The sequence below is a fragment of the Sander lucioperca genome, chromosome 9 (assembly GCF_008315115.2).
Source record: "Sander lucioperca isolate FBNREF2018 chromosome 9, SLUC_FBN_1.2, whole genome shotgun sequence".
Classification (NCBI taxonomy): domain Eukaryota; kingdom Metazoa; phylum Chordata; class Actinopteri; order Perciformes; family Percidae; genus Sander; species Sander lucioperca.
Window position 1 is genome coordinate 36160930 of NC_050181.1, and position 17432 is coordinate 36178361.

At 41.7% G+C, this 17432-nt stretch overlaps 1 protein-coding gene across 2 annotated transcripts in view; it reads right to left on the reverse strand.

The window, feature by feature from the left end:
* Nucleotides 1–995: 995 nt before the first annotated feature.
* The window catches only part of clstn2 (calsyntenin 2), a 181376-nt gene continuing 164939 nt past the window's right edge, over nt 996–17432 (reverse strand). The window contains exons 11-19 of one of the 2 annotated variants that reach the window (XR_004101820.2): nt 16394–16560; nt 14669–14817; nt 7393–7598; nt 6616–6783; nt 6208–6353; nt 5919–6039; nt 4444–4637; nt 3217–3497; nt 996–2764 (exon numbers count right to left, since the gene is read on the reverse strand). Coding sequence is in view for 1 of the 2 variants with exons in the window: in XM_031281046.2 (XP_031136906.1) it covers nt 3321–3497; nt 4444–4637; nt 5919–6039; nt 6208–6353; nt 6616–6783; nt 7393–7598; nt 14669–14817; nt 16394–16560 (1328 nt within the window). In the remaining variant the exon portion in view is untranslated. Of the gene's footprint in view, nt 3498–4443; nt 4638–5918; nt 6040–6207; nt 6354–6615; nt 6784–7392; nt 7599–14668; nt 14818–16393; nt 16561–17432 lie in introns of both variants that reach the window. The other variant, XM_031281046.2, reaches the window with a different exon arrangement.

Genomic DNA, 17432 nt, shown 5'->3' on the forward strand with positions numbered 1-17432 from the left:
TTTAACTCGAGTATTTCCACTGACCCGTTTGTTTGTGGTTGTTACCATGGTGAATCTTAGTATCATGGCTCCATTCATGCTGCCTTTTTATTGTGGTGGTGCACGCGTGTGAACCTACTGAGTTGATTGAACCAACTCATATCAGCTGTTCTGAAACTGTTCAGTTTCCCATTTCAGTTAAATCAACTCAGAGATCAGGGTTAGACTCAGTTTGTTAAACCTCCTTCCTGAAACGGGGCCAGTAACCTTTGTGTCCTATTCTGTTTCTTATTTGGTGTTTATCAACTAAAATGATTAACTATATGTAAGAGGAGCTAATGTATATTCTAACACTAGTGTTACCAAAACTTTTGGTTTGTGATGTGAACTTGGTTATTTGCTTTCTTGCCTACAGTAAGATGAGAAGATGGAAACCACTCATAGCAGATGGTTAGCTAAGCTTAGCACAAACACTGGAAACGGGGGCCAACAGCTAGCCTGGTTGTCCAAAAGGTAACAAAATCTGACTTCTAGTACCTCTAGAGCTTAGTTCTTAGCATGTTTGTTTAGTCCATACACCTAAGTGTAAAAAATGATAATTTGTGATTTTTGTGGGTTAGCAGTGACTTCTAGAGTTGACAAGCCAGGCTGAAATGAAACCACAAACTTTTCTTTTTACACTTTGGTTTTATACGGATTATGGTCTTACTGTGTACTTAAGTTGTGATCAATTCTACTTACGAGTAGATTTCTTTTTTCAGAATTTCATGTGAAGGACTCTTAGAGACCAGAACAGAATAGGGACTATGCAGAATTTGCAGATTGGTTTTTGCAACTCTAATAAAAGTTATAAATAGCCCAATGCTAGTATGCAGCATTGCCTGATGTTCAATTGTACAACACCTTTTTGATATGGTAACATTTGAGCAGCATTCCTCATATTGTGGAAGAAAACAAATTCATTTATTGGCACGCACGCATGTCAGATGTCTAGTGCACAAACAAGGAGAGCTGCATAGAGTCTAAAACAAGTCTTTATTGGTCAATTTACAGAAAGCAGTGGGATAACCACTGAAGAGAGAGAAATCCCAACCATTTTGTTTACAAAAAGAAAAAGAAACGGATATATAAAATAACTGTCTTGAACATTTTTACAGGGTTTGTTTTTATATGTAAAAGAATCTTTTTTCTCTTTGATCTTTCAGAAGCACAATATGACAACGGGGGGCGAGGGGAAACAAGGCAGTTGTTTCACAATGATGACATCACAATCACAGGTGCTTAAAGGCCAACAGAGGGAGGGACGAGTGAACAGGAGACGTATCAGCTAATCGTCACTGATATCGTGCAGACATGAACAGGTGAGACGTGGTTTCTCCCAGTAGAAATGGGAATGTCAAAGGAGTTGCGTTAAGATCATGTGAATGTAGACAAACCCATGGAATTAAACTTTGTCTAAACAAGTTCACGTAATCTGCAATAACTATGGTACAAGATGGAATCAATATCAATGGAGTTTCCACTTTTGCTTGTAGTTGTGGTGAAGTTGTGCAGGATCAGCAACTTAATAAACAATCATTCTGCTCCCTTTCTCCAGAATTTAGAGCAGTGTAGCACTCCCCCATTTAACACATTAAGTTCAATTTATGCGTCAGTGAAAACATATTTGTCATCTGTCAAGTCTGAGAATTAACCTCGGAAATGTAATCGGGGGTATCTTTGATAATCTTTAACAGAAACCGCGCATTAAAAACTGGAGGCGTGGAGATTAAAAAGCATTTGCTTGCCAGATCTAAGAAGAGATGCTTCTGAATTGCATTATGGGAAGTGTAGGATCCAGTATTTTTGGTATTACTGCTCCTTTAAGACTGGGCCCATAATTGCATAGAGGGGCCCATTTAGTATGGAATTAAAGAGAATGGAAAGACAGGATATCGGTAGCATACAGTAACATCTGTTATTTCATCTGTTGAAAAAAGCTATAACTGATCTAACCCTAAACAGCAAAAGCTACAATAGGTCACAGTATGGATAGATTTGGTACGCAGACCTATGCAAACTAACTGCTCTTTTGTTTCTAGGAGTATTTGAACTACAAAATAACTGCTTCCATCAGTTCATTAGCTGATAGAGCAGTGATTGTTGTAGCTTTAAAATACTTTTGAGAAAAGCAAAGATGGAAGATATTAAATGGTTAATAATTCTGCTTTGTATATAAATCAGGACAAATGTGGAATGTTTATGGTCAGAGATGACATATCTGTATTTTGTTTCTCTTTAGTGTCCGGGCCAGAGAACCACGGCACTGTGATGCACTCTTCACACAGACGAAAAGGTGAGACATACACTGAGTGACAGTACAGCTATGTTATACCTACTATAAAGGTCAAGGGAATTATGTTTTAAAAAGTTTATGGATACATTAACTAATCGATATGTATATGGATACATTTTGCGGATAATCTGCTAATAACTCACCGTCTTGCAGACAATCTGTTGAAAACATAAATATATATATATAAGTAAGATGAGGACATGTAATTCACATAATAAATGTTGGGATAAAAGTTTACATTATTTGTGTTAATGTAAGAAATGGAGAATTTGTGTGGCTGTATTCAAGAGTTTAGATTTATTTTTATCAGCAAAACTTTGATTTTTGCTTCCTTGACTGTGATGTGAATAACCATGTACGTACAGACGATGTATTCCAGCACTGTGGGACTGCAGCTCATTCTGTAGTTCTGACTTTGTCCAGCAGAGGGAGATGTCATTTAGTGTGTGCCTGCGCCTAGGCCAGAATTGAATACTTCACTTGCACATACATACATATACTTCATTTGCTCCCACATGCAATACATGTGTGCATAAGTATTTACAAATGTTCATGGGGTCGGGGAGGAATAACCTTTTTGACGTTAACTTGAAGTTTTTACAACAAGGTGGCACAACAACCGCTAATAACATAAATGAGGTTGAGACAGGTGGAGGCAAAATGCATTATGGCAGTCAATAACGTGTGAGTATGTATGTGCATGGGGAGGACGGAGAAGCACATAAATACTTCCTACCGTCAAAAATCACAAATAAAGGCTTTTAAACCAAATACTACATAACTGGAAAGGAGGAACGCAGCAACACAGTACTTTCACTCATGAGGTCGGACTGGACTTGAACCCTGACCTCCTGAAAGAAGGTCCTGTGCGTTTGCACTCCTACATCCTCACTAACACGTACGTGTGTGTGTGTGTGTGTGTGTGTGTGTGTGTGTTTGTCAAAGCGAGAGAGACAGACACGTAAAGAGTGATTATATGTGCAGGTATCTCTTTATGCATGTGTGGTCAGTATGTTATGGAGCAACTGTCCCACTCTAGTTTTCCCATCTGCTTCCTCTCTTTCACCTCTTCCCTCTCTTTTTCTTCTCCGCCATCTTCATCACTGTTCTGTTCCTCCTCTTCTTCCTCCTCCTCATGTACTTCTTCCGTTACCTCCTCATCACATGCTTGAGCTCCTACGTTCTAAAAAACAAAGCATGATTTAGTAAAGGTCACCGCAGATCCCAGGCGTGGCTGACTGCTGTCCGCTGCACCTCCAGAGGAACAGTTTTTACCCCACAGTGAAATCACCACCCACAGTAGAATCAACACAAACTGGAAGTTACATATAGCCACTTTACCTGCCATTTAACTTAATGTATGTGTGTGTGTTTGAGCAGTTTTCTTTTGAGGGCTGTTGTATGTGAGCATGCAATGACAGTAAAGGCATTAATTAATTAGTTATTTGATGCTATAAAAACAAGGTAAAAAAGCTGATTGGTCAGGTGGGTGTATGGGCGGGACTTTGATACCACGGCTCCCCCGCCCGATCACCACTGCGCAGACTCTGGCTGCGTTTCAATAGTGGTTCAACGTGCCCTTGGGTCACTTCCCCTCAGCACTTGCCCTCAGGGAAATCCCCGCTGCCATCTTAAGTGTCGTTCCATTTGTCTGAAAAACTGACGTGAACTTGGTGAGATGGGCCCTCTGAGGGCTGAGGGCAACCATGCTCACTCCAGAGGTGGATATCACCCACAATGCATTGCAGTTATGCATTTGGTACAAGAAAATCCCACCATGGTTAGGTGGCAGTAATGTACAACTCCTTTCGCTGACTACCAAGGAATAAATAGATTTTGGCTTTTTAGTAGATTGTTTTTTAGGAAAACCTCATCGCTTGTGGCTTCCGTGTGATGTATGCTGTTACGTAATATCAAGGGCTGAGGGGAAATGAAGGAGGGCATGTTGAACCACTATTAAAAACGAATATACAGTGGGAGGAAGTGGAGACATGTCGTCCATCTTTATATTTAGTCTATGGTTTATAGTGCCTAAAAAAGATATTTGTAAGATCAATCATCTCTAGTCTTAAGATAAGCATACTGAAGGAATTAAACTCCCAAAAACTGAAATTAAAATGTCCTCCAACCTCCATGGGGTTGACAGTGATGTTGAGTGCAGAGTTGTCCCAGTCTTCCTCGGTGTCTTTGGCCTCGTCGTCGTCGTCTTCTCTGGACCCCTCCTGATGTGTGGCATGGATCCTGTACACGCCGATCACCACGATCACCACCAGGGCAGCGATACAGACCACGATAACTGCAGTGGCTGCTGGAGGTGCTGCTCCTGGAGGAGGAAGTGAAGAGGCAAAAAAAGATCTCTGTAGATTATAATGCAATATTTACATATTCATGGACATACAACAGAATCTACACACAGATGGCTGTAGATCTCTCTGCAACTTTTGGCTTGAGCTAAATATCTTTAAAATAGTAGTAATAATGGTACTGCATGATATACACTGTTTCCCTTTTGTGTGCGATCTTCAATCTACAATCTTAAGGCCAATTTATGCTTCTGTGTTAAATAGACGCCGTAGGTACGTTTAGATACCTACCCTACCCTACTTCGTAGCCTGACGTGCACCTCACAAAAAATTTGCCACACAGGCCGCAACACCTGTAATTAGTCTGCTTGGCGGTGGCTTGGTAGCATTGCATTTCCCCCTACGCATTTCCTGGTTCTCCTTCTCCATAAACAACATGAAATCAAGGGGTGTTAACTTTTCCTGCTACAGATTTCCCACTGTGGTCAGAAAGCACAGGGGAGACACTTTGTTTCTCTCACCATGACTCAGTCAGTACTCGCTCCAAAGCTAATCACTGCTACTCTACCACACACTCCCCCAGCGCACACACAGACACATGCCGGCCTTGCTAGATCAACACACACCAACGCACAAGTATAAACTTCAGGCCACTTACATAGGCTATGGTGAAAGCTCTGCCTGGAGCCTCCACATAACCATAAATCCCACTTCAGCCTTGAATTAAAATTCCTCTCTTTACAACTCTTATTTTGCTGTTTTGACCTTCATTCTTTTCACTTTAAACATTTTTCTCTTGAAGTTGATTGCTGAGATCTGGGGATGCAGCAACTCAGTTAGACAATGCGGTTCCACTTAACTTTAAGGTATCTACATGAGTGACATCACTGTCGTGAACGTGTCATAAACATTATAAACAAGTCATAAACGTTTATGACATAACGCTTCTTTTAGTAAGTGTCATTTGGTTTTTGTCATGACAAGTTAGGGTTAGAGTTAGAGTTAGAGTTAGGGTTCATGACTGTCGTGTTCATGACAGTGTCATGTCACTCTTATGTAGATACCTTCAAGCAAAGTGTTACTGACAATGCTTTACACCAGAGTAATCTCTAGTTTAATCATCTTAGCTGCTTATTTGAAATGAGAACTAAGCTAACAAAGAGAACAAATCTAGATGTCCATTATAATTATGCTTTTTGCTTACAGCTGGTATACAATAAGCACATGATCGACCAGTTAAAACATCTTTACAGCACCAAATCATCCCCACGCAATACATTTAAATGACATTTGTGGCTTACCTGACATGTGTGTGTTGAGAGTGTGTATCATGAGTGGGTGATGCACCGGTCTCATGTACTGAGGTTCAACAGCCATATGATTGACATGTTCCACAGGTGCTGAGTGGTGAAGAACGCTGACCTACAGAGGCGGGACAATGAGCATTATCCTCAGGAAAAAAGAAGGGGGACCATAATTTGTACAACCACAAAAATAAGAAAATAAAATGATGTAAGACAATGTGGTAACAAAGAGAACATTTTTAAATAGAGTTGAAAAATATGGCAATTGAAAGACTGACAAACTGACCTCCAAATTGAACTCATTGCTGGTGTATCGCCCGTTGAGTTCAGAGCAAGTGAGTCTGAGCCTTCGCTCGCTCAGGGTGGCAGGTCGCCAGTTCCTGTAGCGCACCTGTCTCAGTGCCTGCTCATAGTGAGCCATGGAGTCCACACCTTGTAACATGCAGGAAAACATGTTATACTAAAATATCTCACGTAGCACTGTGTGTCAGTTTGCAGCTGTAATGTGTCAGGACCGTCAGGGACCTTCACAGCTGTCACAGAGAGTGAATGTTTATCTTATTGCTGGAAAAAAGGCAAGCCAATTTTTAAAAAAATTCTTTAAGACTTTAAGGGGTTGCATGTCATGATGTCCTCCAACCACAGAGCATTAGTGCCACACATCGTCCCTCCTATCAGTGTTAGCCTCGCCTACCATATATTGATATTCCAGAGGTGGAGTTGGTGGCATCCAGGTGTTTTCCCAGCAACACACTGTGATGAATCTCCAGACTCTCTCTCTCAGGATTCAGTTCTTCCCCGATTACCAGCACATCGCAGTAGTCCAGGTTATGCATCACCTCCATCACACCTGGTCTGCGGGCTGCATGCATGTACACAGAATGACAGAAAAATGAGCTATGTGTGCAAATGAAACACTCCCTTCTGGCAGGAGCCTCAGTTCATCAGGACCAAAACCTCACTCCACAAAAAGTTTCTTCCCATCTGCAGACGGCTTCATTAACAAGTCCTAGACACCCACTGATACAAACTCTTAACCCCCCCCCCCCACCCCCAGACACTACACTTTACATTATCGTACATCATGGACTATTGTATATGCCTGTCCATTGCACATACTATATATCCTGATTTTTTTGCACATCCCTCAACATTGTTTCACATCCTGCACTAAACCATTTAGCCTTTTTTCTCTTATTGTTTAAACAGTCATATTGTACATATTTATTTCCTTAAAATCTGTTCATGTTTATGTATGCACCATCCACGGCAAGGCAAGGCAAATTCCTTGTAAGTATTACTTACTTGGCAATAAATCCTCTGATTCTGAAATAGCTTAACATTGATAAATATCCAGTGCACATAAGGAAAAAAAAAACAAAATACTTTTCTGTAACATTAACTGTAACATTACTACATGGCTGGTATGACATGAGAGCATCTTAACAGTGCAGGCAGCCTCTCCACTCACATCCACCGAAGCTGTCTGCCTTCATTACTGTGCTGGTGATGTGAAGCTCTTTGAAGGGTGCCACACCCAGCGGGCCCCGCAGGTCACTGGCAGGCCTGACGAGCCGATTAGATCCTGTGATGGTGATTCTCGGTTCACTGGGCGGCAGGACCATAACCACCGATTTGATGTCTGGGATGGAGAGACACGTGTCCTCGCCGAAACACCTGACAGGCACACAGAAGAGGAGCGAGGTTATAGGGCGGGACAGCACCAGTGTTACTGCTTCACTTCTTTTATCTTGAGTTAACTCTATTGGTATCATGTTGGCTTTTCCATGTATTTGTGGCATTCTTGTCACAAATGATGATCATAAAATGCAAAAAATGTAAGTGAGAAATAGGTTTTGATTTATTTTGCGTATTAGAAATACTGTTGTACCCACAGATTTAAGGATGAATGTACATCAATAAACAATAAGAAAGAAAAGAAAAAAAACTTGGTTTCAAATCTGAAGTATTTCTCCATTAGGGACTGTTCGTTATTTAATTAAGGGGCCACCGGAGGAGTTTTGTGGCCTCTAACCTATAAAGACGTGACCCTCCCCTTGTCAGTAATTATTTTCCTATGACCCTCCAAAACATTTGAAAAAAAGGAATGACCCTCCCCTCGCATGCAAGTTTGCACTTAGCAAAGAAGTACAGACACCATTTGATTTTTACAGCCATGATGTACAGGAGTTAACCTCGCATTCTCATCTTACACATCACACTCCTCTGTTATGGTGTGGTGGCCATTTCAGTAGATTTACTTACTAACATTGTTGTGGAAACACAATAAGCATGGAAACTAAATGCACACTTCATGCATTACTGCATTACTTCAAATACTAAGTTACTCCTCTAGCAAACTAGTATTCATATGAAATAAAACAATAAAACATTGAGACAATTCAGCAAAGAACGCTGGGATATAGGCTAACCAATTCAACACTGGTTGCTATGGACTTGTCACTATCATCATTGTATATTTTAGCACATAGGTAAAGCTGCCGAAGCTGAACATTATATTCCAAAACACATATGTTTATTTTTAAAGTTTTTAAGTTACATTGTAACAATTTAACAATTCACCCTTATGAAATCCAATCGCGGCACGGCTGTTTTGGAACGCAATAGACAGACGCTTAAATTCAACTAAAATGTAACAGTGAACAATCAGTGTTGGACCTACAGTCTGTTGAGATGCCTCTCCAAACGCAGAAACCAAGCACAGTCACACCATAAAACGTTAAGACACGTTGAGAAAAAAGATCCGCATTTTGCCGTAATCCAATGACACGAAAACAAAGTAATCCACAGCGATCAGTAGATCCACAAAAAGGTAAATGACACGGTGTATCCAGCAAGGCCGATATGAGTGTCACATTCACCAGCCATCTCCAAACAGGTGAACGAGGCCTCTCCACTTCGCCGTTTAAACAAAGTGGAATAAACGTATAAAAGTCCAAATCTACACAAAACCCGCAACCAATTAGTAAGCTGACATCACATTTATATACATGCCATTTAGGAAACCTTTATTGCAAGGTTGGCACGGCAAGATGTCCAGACTAGTGCAACAGAAAGTTTCGTTTTTTTTGCGTCCTGCTGCTCCCATCGTCAGCCAGGTAATAATTTTTTTTACTAAAGCAGTATATGAAATCAGATGTATTACCTATCACCATTTAGTTGTTTTGTGTTATTTAAGATATTTATTTAATATCTGGTCATGCCAGATGTAATTATTCCACTAATTTTTTAAACAATGCAATTACCCGTTTGAGCCACCAGCGCTCCTCCTGCCCCCCCAGCAAACTCCGCGTATGCGGTCAGACCCATCTGCTAGGGGGCCGAGACTGAGAGCTACATGGATGAATATGCACCAAACAAGCCACTTTGAAATTTTGCTCTTTTCATGAATAAAAAAGTTGGGTGACCCCCCCACCCAGACTAAAAAATGTTGGATGACCCTCCCCTCAGCAAAATATAAAAAGACATGACCCTCCCCTATTTTCCTCCGGTGGTCCATTCCATAAATACCGAACGGTCCCTTAGTTTAAATATTCATGACAAAATAAGTAACAACCAAAGTTAAAATATGGGGAAAAAAAACATCATTTATTTTGTTAGGAATTTACAAAACTAAACTGCTTCATCAGGACTGTGTGGCTGGGGTTTGATCAGATTTGAATGACAGTAGCCTGGCAACATTAGCAAACAACCACCAACTGTCATAAAATGTAAATGTTGCTAAAACCTGGTTGATGCATGGACATACATGGCATGCTGGTGATAAACAATTAACTGGCAAGAATAAATCCTTCCCTAATGCCAGTCACCCTACAGGTGATTTCATGAATTCATTTGGTATTTGCTTCGGTATCCCCGTTCATTCTGCAGAATGTATGTACAATGTATGTTTGTATTTGGTTAAATTTCAAAAAGAAGCTTTGGTTTCCTAAGCTGCGTCAATATTTTACTCTTTGCTCTCTTAAATTGTGTCTAAAGGTGACACAATACTAAACTTTTTCAGTTACTTGAAAAGTCCAATTTAAACAGAAGCATTCTTACCACAGGGGACTGAAATGTATCAAGAAGACAGCAAAAAAGTTAAGTTACAAAAATACAATGTTGCAATAAAGTGAAGCATCACTTAAAAGTTTGAAGTGCAATTAGCCCCAACCTTGACCTTGGCCCAAACAGGAAGAGTATAATCATTTGAGAATAATATAACATTATACAAATATGGATGTTAGTTTTTAAGGTCTTGGATTCAGCCAGGCTCGTTTGAAATGCTAAATCCACTGATGTCGCAATTATCATTGAACTCCTCCTGCTGCTTGTCAGAACTTGTAACAACACTTTCAGGAAGAATTTAATAAATATTAACAATGTGTAATGGGACTAAATGTACATATTATTGTTTTTGCCTCAGTCACAGACGGCACAGACTCTCGAGGGGAGCTGTGAAATGCTGTGTAGCTGCTCACATAACTCCAGTGCCTCACTTTATCGACCAGCACAGTCTAAGCTGATTTGACCTGTCTGCGTTTGCTGCTCAACAAATGACCAGGCGCTGGATGGGTGTGGAGACGGGAACACACACACCCACACACACGGACAAACTCTCCCGTACACACATGCAGCAACCAACTGGAACACATCGTGCATAGAGCTGTGTGAGGAAGAACAAATACTTTAAAGAGTGAGGAGAAGCCCACGCACGCAGAATCGCATTAAAGAACAATTCCGGCACAAAATGAACCTAGGGGTTAATAACACGTGTCCCGAGTCGACCGTTCTCTGGGACATGTTTTCATGCTAATCGAATGTGTCTCTAGCTTGAAACAAGCTAACCGGTGGTTAGCTTCTAATGCTAGCCTTCGGGGCAGAGGGTAAATTGCTATTTCTACCAGAGGCGGCGCCAGGGAAGGGCTAGGGTGTGCTGTAGCTACCCCTAGGATTGCCATAGCACCCCCAAGAAATTGCTGTGGTTGATTTATAAATAAATAAAAAATCGTTAATGTGTAAATAGTATAATTTATATTTGAAAAACGAATAAATACATTAATAAAACAAACCGATTATTTTTAGGCTAAAAAACACAAGTGATCGTATTCGGCCAAAGGGTGCAGCACGCATTGAACTTTTGACCTTACTTCCGCAGTAACGTATTCACAAAGAAGAAGAAGAGCTCAATAATTGGAGCCGTTAGGATTAGAGAAGTGAATCTAACGCTAGCAATGGATAGTTTTTTACTCCCTAAATGTCAAGGTGTGGAGACTTTATCAAAATCTGTAAATGAGACTGAGAGAGAAAAGCGGCTGGAGGAAGGTGATCTGACCACGGCTGCGACTGCTGCTGAGGATGCTTAGAACGTCACCCTGCTGTACATGACATTAGACCAGGGGATCGCACAGCCAGGCCACAGTGGGTGAGTCAGCTGATAGGGGTCCATGCAAGAACTTTACTCTTATCTCTGTCTCGTAGAAGAACATTACAGTGAACATGTGTTTTACAGAAATGTGAATAAATGGATCATCAAAAGTGATACAGCGCACTGGACATCGGTTTATTTTCAGCCCAGAAAACACGTTCGCCCTCAGTGGCTTATTTAGATATATTAAGTCACTACAGATATGACTACATTATTTTGACCATAAGTGCAAGTGTGAAAACTGTGTGAGGATATATGCGCGTATGTGTTTATGTGTGTGCTTGGCTATGGTGGTGTATTTGGCCTGCTGCATTAATCTTCTGAGCCACTGTATGAGAGCTGCAGTAATGATTGTTTGAACCCGGCTTGTTGGCTGATATTTGAAGTATGTTTGGTGGGCTAATCAGAGTTCTATGGTGTTGTTGTATCGGCAACTTTCAATCAATCTCTCTCGTTCGCTCGCTTAGTAAAACGCGGCGGAGGTGGGTGGGCATCTGCGCGAGTGTGTGTAACGTTAGCCTATTTGTGTCAAGGGAAACTCAAAATTTCAGAGCACCCTCACTGAAACGTCCAGCAACCCCAAAGCACCAGCAAAAGAACATCTCTGGCGCCGCCACTGATTTCTACACCACTAACAAGGCTCAAAATAGCACCACACTTCACCGGTAGCATAATGAGGGTCCCTACATGTAAACCGAAGCATTGAGAACATTGTGTACAGACAGTTTATTAAATAGACAATTTATAAAGACTGTACCGTTCACTATACAGGCAGGCGCCATCTTGGAAAACAGTTATGACCACAGGGCTCTAGAGTGCGACCAAAATTTGTAAGGGTGCGACTAAGATTTTTCCTAGGTCGCACCGGTGCACCTAACGCCTCGCATCCGCTGCCTCTCCACTAACGAAGCGATGTCGTTTATATCGATATGGTTTAATGTTGCGTTACGTGACCCATTTCTTCTGTAAAGCCGTGCCTGTATTTGGATCTCTCCTCCACGCTGCCCCGCCCCCATACACTCACACACGGCCCACCTGCAACATGCAGACAGACACAGCGCCGCCGGTCCACACTGCTGACATTTGTCTACAGTTGTAATTGTTATTAACACAGCTATATATTGTTAAGTATGAGAGGGAAACCTGTATTGGTACCAGTGTTTCCGCTGGTAACTCTCTGTTATTGCGGCCACCACGGCGAAAAACACAGAAGAAGTTATTGAATTGAACTAACTTCGGTTCGTTGAGTATTAGCGTGTGAGACGGAGCCTGCTGGACCTGGGCGATCTGGAGAGATGTGACCCATGGCCACATTATCATAGTTCATAAAAATGCAGTGCAGCCAGGGACGATACAGACATTTCATACACAAGACGTATGTAACGCCGCTGACCCGCCAAAGCGCATTCGACCCGTGCTGGACCGTACTCTGTGAGTAGCATACGTATATAGCATAGCATAGCATATATGAGCTACTGGGCTATCCGGTCTGTTATTGTTGTTGAAAACAAGTGAAGGAGCTTTCTCAGAAATATATATTTTTTTAAATATATCCTAGGCTATTTATTTCAGATAATTTACATGTGTTGCAGCTGTATATTTTCAAATTGGGCAGTAAACCCTGTCTTTGCATTTTATTTTAATCACATCTGTTTTAATAAAAGCTTGTGAAAAGTGGCTTTGACTTAAAACTGAACATTTAGCCCACTTTGTAAAAATATATATATTAGAGATAAAAAAAAAAAATACAGAGATATGATTTTTAGTCCTAGACTAGTGGAAGACCTGATAAGAATCAGTGTGGAGGGGCCCAGTTTGGAGAATTTTGATGCTAGGGAGTGTGACAAGCTGGTTTAGCCAAGACCAAAGGGGAAGAAGGCCAAATTACAGGTGTTGGCCATCTGAGGGGCATTTGACAGCAAGGGGGGACCCGCTATAAGACTTTAGTAGAGTATAATTGTGCTTCAAATAAAAAAAAAAAATGTACCAACTACTTATTCTTGTTTCAAATAATTGACATAATATATATATATATATATATATATATATATATATATATATATATATATATATATATATATATATATATATATGAATGTATATGGTGATATATAGCGTGATAAAAAGGTGACCTTGAAATTGTGGCGTTAATGGCGACGCGAGGAAAAATTTGGGTGCACCTAAATTTTGTGCTGGTGCACCTAAATAAAAAAAGTTAGGCGCACCAGTGCGACCAAGGCAAAAAGTTAGTCTGGAGCCCTGGACCAGTCAAACCACGAACGCTGTGTTTGAGCTATGTTACTGGTTACTGGTTGCACGGCGTTCGTGGTTCGACTGGTCATGACTGTTTTCCCAAGATGGCGCCTGCTTCGGTTAACATGTAGGGACCCTCATTATGCTACCGTTGAAGTGTGGTGCTATTTTGAGCCTTGTTAGTGGTGTAGAAATAGGTATTTACCCTCTGCCCTGAAGGCTAGTGTTAGAAGCTAATCACTGGTTTGCGGTAGCTTGTTTCAAGCTAGAGACACATTTGATTAGCATGAAAACATATCCCAGAGAACGGTCGACTCAGTACACATGCGTTATTAACCCCTAGGTTCATTTTGCGCCGGAATTGTCCTTAAAAGAGGTCAGTCAAATATTACCTGTCCATTACTTTTTTAATATTTCCTGTGTGTAAGTGGAGATTTTGAACTGATGATGGCATTAAATAAAATGTCAGGGGTTCACCAAAAAGATGAGGATTTATCCTTTAAATATTCATTGCAAACATCAAGGAAAGCCAGCCATTTTCATGTCATGATACATTGTTCTAGACCAAAGTGCTAGCAGCTGTCAAGATAACGTGCTTTGGATAAATGTTGGACAAACAGACCGACTGACATCACCATCCTTGGGAGTGGACAAAGTCAACTCAAATCAAATTAAATCCAGAAATGGAATCACAGACAAAGACACACAGAGGAAAAACAGACAGAAAATGAAAGAAAGAACGAATGAAATGATGGCAGCAAGATGGTCTCTCCGTTCACCCAAAGACTTAATGTCTTTAATGGCCAGCTGGTCTGTTTTGATCTGACTTTTCCATGTCACTGGGAGTTATGTGGCTCAGAGACCGATACAACACATCTGACAGAGCCTACATTCAAAAAAAAGGTTTGAGATGTGCTCTTGAGCAAGGCAATTAACTCACAACTGCTCCAGCAGAGCTGCTCAGTGTCGGCGACTGAACTGGGCAGCTCCTACAGCGAAAACGTGTCAAAAAAAGTCAAAGCGTGAGTGAAAATGCATCCTCCAAGTATACTGTATGTGCACTTACTGTACTGTGGTTGTTATGTGTAGCCGTCGGAGGCCTGGTGTAGGGAACTGGCGAGAGTTAATGTAGGAGACCTTAGTCATGGCTGTGTTGATGCTGTCCAGATCCTCTCCCTCCACCACCAGCACAGACTGGGCAGGGTTAAAATGGAACTGGACACACAAACAAAACACTATTTGTCCTCAAAGAAACTTCCACAGCTCCAGATTCAAACATTTGTGTTTATGTTGTAGCTCAATAAGATTATTTGTGTCTTGTCTTGATTGGGAAATACATGTAGATCAACATGTTTTACTAGACTGATATCAAAGGATGTGTGTTACAGAGTAGCATCCTGTACTGCTTAAGGGGGCTTTCACACCTGAAAGTCTGAACCAAGGTCCGGACCAAGGTTCATGTTTTACATAACTACGTCCTGTCTTCATCACATACGTGAGCTGTGTCTCCCGATACTTGTAATTGATTGGTTAGACAGGCTTCCCCGTCCTCTCCTATTCTCTCTCTAGTGCAGAGTTTTTGCGAGTTTTTCCAGCTGACTGCTGCTCTCCCAATGACAGTGTGGCTCTTTTTGTTGTTGTTGCGTTGTTGGGAAGCAAGACACGGGGAACTTTACTTGGGTTTTGAGGAACTGCAGCATTTATTCAGTGACAAACTGAAACCTACACGGTACATTTACTGCGACTTAACAAGTAAACTGCTTATTTCTTCTCTGCTCTGATAGCCGACAGCTGTCTGCTCTGAGCGCATCCACCGTCACACTCTCTCATGTACACACTAACGCCGCCTTCACATTGGCACATTCATTTCCTACGGAGATTCGCAGACCGCACGCAAATGGGTCCGAACTGATGCAAACGAGTGTGGTGCGAAAAAATCGGGTCAGTTGGTCATCCGGATGCGTTTAAAACATTTAACTCGTACGACAGGCAACAAACGGTTCCTATCCGACAATCCGAGCGGAAGTTAGCGTTGCTATGGTACTGATAAACAAATTTGAATTCTTAACTTTTAATTAGCTAACGCTAACTAGTTAGCTAGCCTGAGCTTGCTAGCTCAAGTGAATTGACGTTATTCATTCAGACAGCATTCAGAGCAATACTTTTCTCCACGCAGCAGCCTCTGTTTATATCTCTATAGCCCTCAGATGAGAGGTCATAGAAAATTGGACATTCGGTCGTTCTCTACGCCATTTTCTTTCTACTCCCGATTTCTACTATTCCGACGCTTTCAACGGTGTAGTACGACGTCCACTGGGGGCGCATTGTGTATTACGGAGCTGATTTCAAGTGACTGTTCAACAGTCACTTGAGCTGTTCGTGAGCTGTTCCTTAAGGAGCTTCTGCGGTCTTATAACACAAAGATAGCCTGCCAGAGCTTCGTCCGAACCATGCTAAAAATGCTTTTTACACTAGGAACGAATTGGACCATGGTTCAGTTTGATCCGGACCGAGACCATCTCTTTTGGTCGGACAAAATTTAAGGCTGTTTGGTCCGGACCGTAGTCTGGGGGAGGTTTCACACCTGTAATTTTGGTTCGGATGAAACTGAAACGTCCAAAAGTCTGGACCAAACCAGGTAGGTGTGAAAGCCCCCTAAAAACTGACACGATTCCTCGACAGCACTGCTAAGGTGGTAGCAGTAAACTGTACTAGTACCAGCCAAAGGCTGAAAGTGTGGAGAGTGAGTGTGAGTGTGTATGTGTGTGTGTGTGTGTGTGTTTCCACCCACCTTGATGTCCTTAGCGAGGCTTTCAAGGGAGTTAATATCAAGGCCTTCTTTGCAGGCCTGCAAACAGGAAATAACCTTCTGGGTTTCAATGCGGCCTGGTCGGATTGTCAGACCTGACAGGCTGCCACGGAAATACTGGGTGAACCTTGGGGTCCCTACCTCACCACCTAATGGGAGAGTGAGAGAGAGGAGAGAATCACAAGCAGGAAAAAAGGAGAAGTGAGATAGAGAGTTACGGACAGACGTGGCGAGGAGGAGAGAAGTGGGGAAAAAGATCTGTTGGATAACTACAGATTGGATATGTCAGACAATTACTAGTCTCACATTTTCGTCTGCTTTTTTCCCCCTGCCATGTACTAACTCTCCTGTCACTTCAGATCCTGCCACTCCCACCTGCCCTGCAGAAACCCCTGCCCCGCCATCACCTAAGTTCCCCCACACGCCTGTTCCCACTTCCCTATTAGCCCAGTAGCATATACTGTATACTGGCCCACGTCCATTAAAATTCCCCGCCAGATCGTCTGCTGTGCTCCTGCTCCAGCATTCCAGCCATATTCTCTGCCAGCCTTTTGGACTCATGCTCTCTGGCCTGATCCTCTCTTGGATAAATTTGCCTCATCTCTCCCGCCTGCTTGGTTTTGACTTTTTCCTGTTTTTGACCTCTTTTTATTTTACCGGCCTGGTCTGAGAGTCGTACTTTTGGGTTCAAACCTGTTTTTACGGAGCCTTTGCAGGGTGAAAGAGACAACATGTATTATGTATCTTTCCAAGGGAAAAGCCCACACAGTTTGCCGAAAATAACATCTAGGAAAAAGTGTACAAGACCCAATGGATAGCAAGCTATGAAGAATTTAGAGGTTATTTTCCCTTAAGTTCACAAAGGAGGTAAGAAAAGAAGCATGCAAAACAACTCTGACACGAGTTCAGACAGGAAGTAAATGTAAATAAATCACACCAACGTGTTTTCACAGTTCTCTAATGTAATGTAATGTAAAACAATGAGTTTTCATTTACATATTTTAGGGTGGGAATGTTAAAC